General features: G+C 39.5%; 1 protein-coding gene across 8 annotated transcripts in view; it reads left to right on the top strand.

Annotated features, from left to right (window-relative positions):
* LOC106882916 (regulator of G-protein signaling 12) overlaps window positions 1-10,215 on the top strand; it is a 106,072-nt gene that overhangs the window by 71,145 nt on the left and 24,712 nt on the right. For all 8 annotated transcript variants that reach the window (XM_014933746.2, XM_014933747.2, XM_014933753.2 and 5 more), the window contains 3 exons: window positions 4,311-4,597; window positions 6,325-8,298; window positions 9,138-9,239. In XM_014933746.2, coding sequence (XP_014789232.1) covers window positions 4,311-4,597; window positions 6,325-8,298; window positions 9,138-9,239 — 2,363 coding nt within the window. The remainder of the gene's footprint in view (window positions 1-4,310; window positions 4,598-6,324; window positions 8,299-9,137; window positions 9,240-10,215) is intronic.

Raw genomic sequence — 10,215 nt, 5'->3', positions numbered from 1 at the left:
ATATATATATATATATATATATATAGACTTTGGTCAGATGGAGGTGATGACTCCACCTTTGGCGTTTCTCATCCAAGTGCATCGGAGTTTGTCATTCAAGAATTGGTTTACATAATCTCTTAAGGGCTTACCGCTCTTCTTTATGATCTTCGAACTGGAATAACTGCCACCACACACTTGCACACATGCTGTTTCCATTGCCGGATTTGCCATGATACAAGTGGTAAATTGTAACAAATAGCTCAATGAACATTAAGAAAAGTGTTGTTGGTAGGACAAAATAATTTGCTTATATTATCAGAGTGTGAAATGAATAAAGTTTATATAACAGGTTATTATATTTCGTTGTGGGCTGTGAAAGAAAACTGAAGTTTTGTTCTATTTGTTCAATAAATTTCATAGTTTTTTGTCTACGGAGTCCAGGTCCAGAACATGTCTACCTTGGTCTTTCACAGTTTGTTCTTGATATCTTGTCAGACAAAAGAAGAAATGTCGAGGTTGTGGGGGGGGGGGGCATTGTTGCACTCTGCTTTGGGCATCAGATTTAATCCACTTGTTAACGATATATAATGTATAGCTTGACATTTCTTACATGTGGAGCTAGCTGTATATATTTATACACATCATTACCAACTCGACTTGTGCTATTTTCCCTTTGTCTCTCCATCTCTCTCTCTCTGTGTATGTTTGTGTGTTACTCTAGGTTGGAGGTGGAGGCAATAATTTGTAGTCCTTGCTGTCATCCACTGAAATATCACCTTAGTGACCTCCCTCACTCCACAAGAACATTTATTCACCCCTTACCCCGAAGGGCTTTTTACTCATGTAATGTGCTGCTTGAACTACAACCCTCCCCCGCTCCTCCACTTTCACTGCGTATGTGTGCTAGACAGTGAGTGTTATCCCGTGTGCGTGTGTGCCGTTGCGTTTGGGTGTCGCTATGTCAGTTGTAGACAGAAATAAATGTTTGACATGTTTGAGCATGCGACAGTTACAGACATACCTATACAGTTACACACACACACACACAGCTAAACAGTCTCTGTTGCTTGCATAGGAACATCGTGTAATGTCTAACCACCCTGTGCTCAGCCGTGCAACTGACATAAACAGACATTATTAACATTAGTTGGACTAGCTCTCACCGCACACCAAATAGACACTCTATACACACATGCATATACAAGTTCTAAACCGATTTACTGTTGGTGTCTGGCTAATAACCTTGACTTTCTTTCCTTCCATTATTCCCTACACATAGCATACATTGAACATTGCCAATATTTCTCTCCAGGTCGACATTCATATATACCTATAAAACGTCAATACCCCATCCGGCTAAATTCTGCAGGTCTTCTTTAATTAGCCTCCTCTTCCTTTGACCTTCTTGATATCTAATACTAAACGAAAGCAACTCTCTCTATCTCTCTCTCTCTCTCTCTCTCTCTCTCTTCACTGGTCACGTCTGTCTGGTGTGATGTGTCTGATGGAAAGAGTAGTAAAAGGAACAGCTTGATTTATCTGAGAAGCGAGGTGGAAATATTATCAAAACACAGGTAATAATTCTTGGCTCCAGGAATGGCGTCTGGCTTTGAAATACTGCTTCGATAAGTCTTGTCCAACCCATGCCAGCATGGTGGTAGTAAAGATGCTTCTATATAGTCATTTGAAATACAAGAAATAGCAGTTAGATTTCCTTCAAACCACAGATTCCTGCATTATAAAAGGCACACTTGGTAATATAGTCCTAGATATACGTTTTAAATAGTTTTATCAGATGGGCAGCACCCGTTATCAATTGTTGTTGTTGGCGGTGGTGGTGGTGGCAATGACGCCACCACCGCCGTCGTCATCCGCAACTCTTTATGTTGCATCAAAACATTCTCAAAGTTTGAGACTTGACTGCAATGTCTACTACAGATGCGATTCTATTCAGAGTTTTAGGATTGCAATTCTGTTTTGGTGGGCGGGTCTTCTGGAGTACAGCAATGCACCACATATCTCAGTCCTCTGTCGTCTCCTTCATAAGGGTCAGCGTTTTGAGATCAACCTTCAGTACTTCATTCCAGATCTTCCTGGATCTCCCTCTTCCACAACAACTTCTCTCCACTTTAAGTGATTGCCACTTCTTTATGCAACTGTCCTCATCCATCCACATCACCTGGTCAAACCAATACAGTCTCCTCTCTTGCATGCTGCATTTAATTCCTCTTAATGACTTGTAGGGATGTGGTATTTTGTTATGTGACCATAAAGTACTATAAAGTATATTAAGCATTTTTATAAGTCAATGCCATGTCCTACTGTGTTAGCAGTGCGATTTACATCACTTGTTAAGAAATTATGGCCAGTACTGTTTTTTGTTATGACGTTTTGACATTTCATATCCAAAACATCATTACAAAAACCAGTGGTGGCTATGATTTCTATAGAATATTTTTTACTTGTTTCAGTCATTTGACTGGGGCCATGCTGGAGCACTGCCTTTTAGTCGAAGAAATTGACCCCTGGATTTAGCTTAAGATAATTCCTTTTAGTATAAGCACAAGCACTGAAATTGTAGTTAACAATGGAAACAGCAAAACAGCATTCGTTTACTAATGTGTGTGTGTGTGTAATTTTTGTTTATTTTTTTGGTATAATATCATAAAGATGTTGGCAGTGTAAAGAGTCTAATATCTATACCTTCCTACATAAGATAAACAGGTTCAAATATTACCTGGGCAATAAGAGATATATTGAAGAATGAATTCAAGGACTTACAAAGAAGTTTCCTACTTTTTATTGACTCTAGTCTAATCTCAAGCAAATGAAATGCAACTGGTACTTGTCCAAATCACTTCATAGGAACTTGCCTAATCTTACCTGATACTCATGAGGAGTAGCAATTGCCATCAAAGATCCTTTGATTACTTGAATGTGTAGCAAATACAATTTGAGCCATTGACAGTCATTTCTTTTCTATCTTTTCCTCTAGAGACGCTGATTCTGATTTCACTTAAATAATCTCATCCTGTTTATCTGGTGTGTGTGAGAGAGAGAAAGAGGATCAAACATTTCCCTAGGGTTGTTGGGTACAGAAAAGTTTGGAAACTTCTCTACCTTACAATCACTGTATCTTGTCATACATTTGTATCTGTGTGTGTTTACGTGTCTATTGTTATGTGTGTTATACATCTGTGTGGTTGCCTGTAAATCTGTTTGTGTATAAGTAAAGCAAAAAGAAAGTGTACTTGAGTTTGTTTATCTGACATTTCTACTATTTTTTCAGGATGTCTGTGTAACGTATCTGAATGTCTTTTGTGTATTTGCTTCTGGGGATGGGTACGACTGTGCACATTTGTCTCTTGATTGCTTTGTAAATAGTTTTCATAAAACATGGTGGATGTGTTCTGAATGTTGTCATTCCTTGGTCGTGGTCCTCTAATTAGGTCAGCAGTCAGCTGAAGTAGTCCACTGTCACTGGGGCGTAACATTAGATGTGTGTGTGTGTGTGGAGGGTCTCAGTGAGGCAGGACTCTGAAGGCTGGTACTGCAGGGTGGGGGAAGAGTTGTTGGTCTTTCTATACATAGAAACATTACTTCATCAAAACCATTACACCAATTTAAACTGTACTCATTGAAGTGTGCTGTGTTGTTTCATGGTATGAGCTGAGCAATTTACCCAAAAATATTCCCCCCCCCCCCCAGCAAACTCCTCAATCCTTAACTCAGCCATATGTTCCAATACATGTCTGTGATCCATTAATTAAATTAAATCTGTGTCAGTCTTAAATACAAAGTTGCTGTTTTAGTCTCACATTGACCTTTATTCTGTAAACAGATGGTCAGAACCATTCCAGCAATGACCATCCCATCTTTTATATGGGTGTCATGTATCTAATGCTACATTATCTAAAGTTGGTGTAAGTACCCTATTTCTTAAAACAGTATGATTGAAGGAAAATTTAACTACTATCTCTAGCTGGTTGAGCTGTTATCATGTATTGGGTAATGTTATCTGGATTACATTATGCCAAAGAGAAAAAGACTGGATGGTCACATCTGGAATACAAGGATAGAGTCAACATGATATAAAGCAACAACTACCCACCCCCACTTCAATGTTCAATGCAGCATTATCATCAGTCCTCACCCTAACATTAGTCATTATAGACACCCATCACCATCACCACCACCACCACTGCTAACCCCCTCCACCACGTCACTCCCACTCTATCCCCACCCCAACCGCAACCTTATATCATTTCAAATTATTATTTGTAACTGCAATTAAAGTTGTAACTTTTTCTTTCTCTTCCCATGTGCAGGGTGCAGCAGCATGAGCAATGTGCACCATCCTCGGCGGCGCAAGCGACGGCCTATGAATGGTGTTAAGACAGTGGATGTTATTCGCGGCACACTTGGCTACGGTTTCACGATTTCTGGTCAGGGTCCTTGTACCCTGAGTTGTATTGTAAGTGGGAGCCCTGCTGAAGCTATTGGCCTCAAACCTGGTGACTTCCTTCTGGCTGTCAATGGGGAGAATGTTTCCAAGGCACCACATGATGAGGTTGTGCGTATGATTGGCACTTCAGTGGGAACCCTTACTCTGCAGGTAAGTTCTTGTTGTTGTTTAGCACCAGGGCAACCTGGATTGGGTAGGACTATGATCAAAGCTGAGCCAACCATGGCCATCCTATTTAAGATTTTGTATTGATTACATTATCTAGTTTGTCTTTTCCTTTTCCAAGATGTTAATGTTTAGTTTGAGGGAGATTTGGTTGCTATTTCTAGCAGGTTGATCAACCACATAGAGGCTCCCATTTGTTGAAGGAGACAAGTCCTCCTTGGTTAGGTGAGTTCAGGATGTGCTAATGTGTAGCTTTTTAATTAGTATTTGACAGATAATGATAAAACTAGTCAACCATGAATAACATTCCTAAAAAAAAACCTGCCCTTAATTCCTGTCTTTGTATTAAAAGTGTTTCTGTACAAGGTCACGCTCAGAAAGAGCCCAGAATACCTGCAACAGTTATGGATTTGGTAGTTCCCTACGTTAATGAAGTTGGATTATTCTTATCTGTAACAACAATGGAAGAACTATCACTGTTTCTCAGAATAGTCCCCTACAATTTTTTTGACTTTCATATTTTTTACTTTATGCATTGAACAAAAATATCAGTTCACAATTTTATGCAAGACTTGAAAATTTTCTCAGACTTTTGGTATTTTATGTCTAATGACCAAAAACTCTTTTCAATCATTGGAACATATTGAAAGGTTCTTGTGATATTTGTTGACAGCTTGGTTATCTCTCTCTCTCTCTCTTTCCCTCTCTCCCATCCCCCTCTCTCTGGTGTTTTGGTAGACATGAATGAAGTATATCATTTATTGGATAGATGGCAAGGGAAAATGTTTTTACAGACTATTTTAGTGACTCCAATTAGGTTCTAAGAAATGAACCGGGCAGGGGACGGATCACTAGAAATTTTTTCTCTTCCATGTTATGGTTGCAGGTGTGTGGGGTTGAGAAGCTTGCTTTGCCACCATCTGCTCTTGAGTTGGATTCCATAGTGCTGTGCTTTAAGCAAATGTCATCCACCATAGCCTTGCGCTGACCAATCAATGATATTTGCTGGACAGAAATTGTGAAGTGGCCTATCATTTACACATTGTGTGTGTGTGGATTATTATAAGGTCAACAGTCCTTGACTAAACGACTCAGAAAGTAGTTTGGTCTTTCTACCTTTGATATTCAAATATTACCAGAGATGACTTAACTTTCACTCTTCTGAGTTCAGTAAAATAAATACCAGACATATACTGGGGTTTCCATACAAATTTATAGTTTTGAATCAGTCTCTTTTGTTGTCTACATGCAGTGTTGTTCAGTAACTTCTTATTCTTGTTCATTTGATTGTTTCATTTGTTAGGCCATGCTCATATTTGGTCACCAACTTCAATGATTTTAGTCTCTCAAAGTGTTTCAATTTGATGGTTATTTTATCAGTTTATGTGTCAAACTGTTATGTCGCAGACATTAAGAGACTCAATATCAACAAAACAATGATTTTTAGATTGATGCAAACATCAACACACACAATTTCACACACACATATAATTCAAACATACATACATATATTTCTAACTCCCTAGCAAGTTCCACTTGTGAGGTATCAGTTTATCTGAGGTTTTAGTAGAAATCACTTGCCCAAGGTACTGTGCTATGGGATCAAACCTGGGCTTGTGGTTGTGAAGTGAACTTCTTAACCAAATGCCTTCAGCCATGTTAATTAATGCTATATCAGTCTGTCTACATTTTATCTTTCTTTCTTTCTGCAGGTAGCTGAAAATGTCAACAACTCTGATTCTTCAGATGAAGATATTCCACAACGGCAGAAGTTCCGACACCCACATCGTTTACGATCTCGACAAGTTGGTGTAAACCGAGTTTTGAAAGATCATAACAGTCAACAAGTGGAACAGGTCACTGCCACGGCTGTCAGGAAGAAACCACCGATTTCAGAAAGTTTACAGTCAGCTGCTCTTCTTAAACAAAAGCCTCCGATTGGTGCTGGGAGACGAAATGTTTGGGACCAGGAGAATACAGGTTTCACAATGCAGGAACCCAATTTAGCTTTTAGAAATGTGTATTTGAATTCCCACACATCACATTTCAATAATGTCCAGAAGGTAGATAAAACTGATTGGGTCCAGAAAACTGTCACAAACCCAGCTGATGGTCAGACTGCTTCAAATGCAGAGCTTTCCAGTAGATTGCATGCAACCAGGAGTTCTCGCAGCGGAAGGCAGTCTGCTCCATGCAATATTGCAATGTCTGTCGACCCAGAGGTATCTGAAGAAGAATGGTCCTTCCAGTGTGACCCAAATGTTGATAAACACTTTGTTGTTGGTTATGTCGGAACCATTGAGATGCCTGGTGACAAAAATTCCCAGCATGCTCGGTTGCAGTCATTTCATAATGCAGTACGCAGGTTGAGACTTGAGAAGAAGATTCACACACTTGTTGCTTTAACAATCTCAGTAAATGGTGTGAAACTGACAAATGCTGTGCGTAAGGTCCTGGCTGTGTACCCTGTGCACAGGATTATGTTTTGTGGCATCTGTCCTGATGACAACCTCTATTTTGGTATTGTGACTTCAAATTGTTCTAATGATGGGAATGAATCCATAAGACTGGAGTATGCCCCTAGTTTCTCTTGTCATGTGTTTAAAGTAAATACTGACATTCAGGCACATTACATGCATGCACAGAAAGCTCGTGTCTTTCAGTTTGAATGCACTCGTAGCCGAGACTTACGCCGTTGCTTTGAGTTTCCCCAAACTGCACTTCCAGTCATTGAACCGATCTCTGCCCTTTATAGAGACAGACAGAACAGTCAAGACAATTTCCCCATCACTCAAGTATTTAATGAACCATCTGTCACTCCAGTTCAGAATGTTGCTGTTAACAGCAGCAGTAGCAGTAGCAGTAGTAGTAATAGTGACAGTGGTCTTGGTTTTGGAAGGGATGACTCCCGTAATGAGGCCGTGTTTGTGGTCGACATGAACCAGTTACCTAATGATCAATACCGAATGACCAATGCCAACAGACATTCTCTCCCTTCACAATCTCTCCATCAACATTTGTCTCCATCTGTCGATACAATGCCCACCCCACAATCGGCGTTCCGTTCAACCAGTGCTGCAAACATGCATGCCCAGACCAAAATCATTTCCAATAATGAAGACCCAAAACAAGGTCGTTTGACTCTCAGAGCCATGCCTAACCCCGTCTTGGATTTACCCTCTCCTTTTGAGCAGCCAAACTGCAGCAACACAAAAGTTTCTGACCAAAATTTAAGCACTACAGGCATTCTGTCATATAAGTATCGTTCCAAGCAGGGTGTGGAACACAGATCTCGGAGCCGAGAAACAGTTTCCAAAATGAATTCTAGCAATCAACGTTTGTCTTCCGGGGAACGTAAGTTTGAACCCCGTCCACTGTCAGCCCCTTATCACCAACTTTCCAATGGGAAATTGACTGTTGTCACTACTTGTTCTTCAAATACTGATTTTCTTGATGATAAACTGAGTCCCAGGGCAACTCCTTGTAATTCCAAATTTAAAATTAGGTCACCATCAGCACCGCCACCAGGCTGTGCTACTGTTGAAGACTCAGAATTTGAACAGAACGTTCGGCGCCCTCTTGAGGAGATATTTGCAATATTCGACTGTGACCGAAATTCAGAAACTTCTGTTGAATCTGCAAATGTTCGGAGGTTTTCAGAAGGTTTTGCTGCTAAGCTCAACAAGGTAGGCTACAAAATTTGAAGTTTGTTGTCAATTTTATTATTTTCTGCTTAACTGTTAATAAGGTGGCCACTACTCAAGAGTACCAAAATCTTGTGAGTAGTTAATAGTTGGGAAGAGTTCTAATAGTTGTTAACTTGAGGAAACAAATGGCTGAGGATTAGAAACTTTATAATTTTAGAGTATGGGTCCAGATATTTTGTGATAACTGGCAGTCTACAATAAGAAAGATGTATTGACTCCCAGTCCAATCTGGAGCAACTAGGAAAATCTATTTTGCTGGACATTTTGGCTGATGATAACTAATGGCTATGGGTTTAATAGTAGTTCTCAGTCTTGGATATCTTTCATTGCTCTTATTCTGTTCCTACTCATATTTCAATTGATCTGAAGACTAAGGGAATATATTTTTATTAATTTGGGAGAGTTCTACCTCCTTATTGTACGCATTGTTTAAGTAATCAGATTTGATCATTGGGAATTAAATATGTCAACTTTAAATAAGGTGTTTATCCTTTAGCCAGCTGACTAACACAGGACCAATTGTAACTCTCAATTTCAATAAAAGATCCTTCCAATATCGGGGGTTGCTATTACCTCTAACGTTTGTCCCCACTCAGCTGGCCTTGCTGCCTCTTGCAAGCTTACTCTCATACACAGTCACACTTTCTTTCTCACTCCAACCCACACTCTAGGAGATCCTCTTATCTAAAACAGAAGAGAATAAGTTTTCTCTATTTACTCCTTTTCCCTTTTACTCAATCTTCTTCTGTTTCTTTATTAATATGTATATCAATTTTCTTTAATTAAATCATTAACTGGTCAATTTCTGTTTATGTCAGGCTGATTCTAAACCACCAATTAACAGTAGTGCTACGCATAAATGGAAGAAAGTGGGATCATTTCGACGACCGAAAATATCCAAGTTAAGTCATTCTCATGAGGTTAGTGTTTAAAAGTTGTTTACACGAATATATTAAATTTGTTTAGTTTTTCTTAGTCTTGGAGGTTTAGCTCAATCCATGGGACAGAACTGGATTCAATTATGATCCATGTTAAAATTTGCTGTTTTAATTTTCCATGAGAACAGCACAGAAAGAAGATAAAGTAGAATACATGATTATGTACCTGATGTGTATCTCTGATGTGTAGCCCAATAATGTTTGTTGAATGATGCTTCCATTAATGCATCCAGTTGAAAGCTTATTTTCCAGGAGACTGCTGTTTTTTCCTTGTTCTCAGTTCCTCGACACAGCCTCTGTGTGTGTGTGTGTGTATACACATGTCAAAGAGTGTATATCATCATCTTCATCATTGTTTTGCATGCTTGGATGGGTGAGACACAACCACATTGGGGCAGAACCAAAACCATTCTTCCTAGACTTAGTCATCTTCTCAGATTCCATGAAACGGATGATCATGTAGGAACTGTCTGTGTCTTGGGGAAAAAAACACTGACGAGGCTCATGTGGGGGAAAGCTCACCAAATGCCACTGGAACTGGAGGAGCAGTGCAGAAGTGGAAGTTGGTGGGCAAGTTACAATGTAAATGAGGCAGACTGCCAGGGGATTTGTGAGACACTTTGCAAGGCTCTGACTGGAGGACAGTTTGACGGCACTAGGTGTAGCAAAGACTGAAACCAAAGTAAAAGCTATTTGATGGCTTTAGATAAAGAAAATAAAGCTGTGACTTGTTGGTGCTGGGATATATGCTGAGATTTGATCAACCCTGGCTGCATCAGTTGGGTGAAGGAGGGGTCTGATGTTAAAAGACTAGGAGCCCTTAACACCCACCAGGGACATACTGATGATGTATCCTAAAGCATCTGTGAGACGTGTCTTGGAACGTGAATTGTGTGGAAAATGGATGTTTAATGATCATTATGATGATAATATATATATATATATATATATATATATA

Source organism: Octopus bimaculoides, chromosome 14 (assembly GCF_001194135.2).
Source record: "Octopus bimaculoides isolate UCB-OBI-ISO-001 chromosome 14, ASM119413v2, whole genome shotgun sequence".
NCBI classification, from domain to species: Eukaryota; Metazoa; Mollusca; class Cephalopoda; order Octopoda; family Octopodidae; genus Octopus; species Octopus bimaculoides.
The sequence above is the reverse complement of the archived record's forward strand: the minus strand, read 5'-3'. Positions and strand labels throughout refer to the sequence as shown.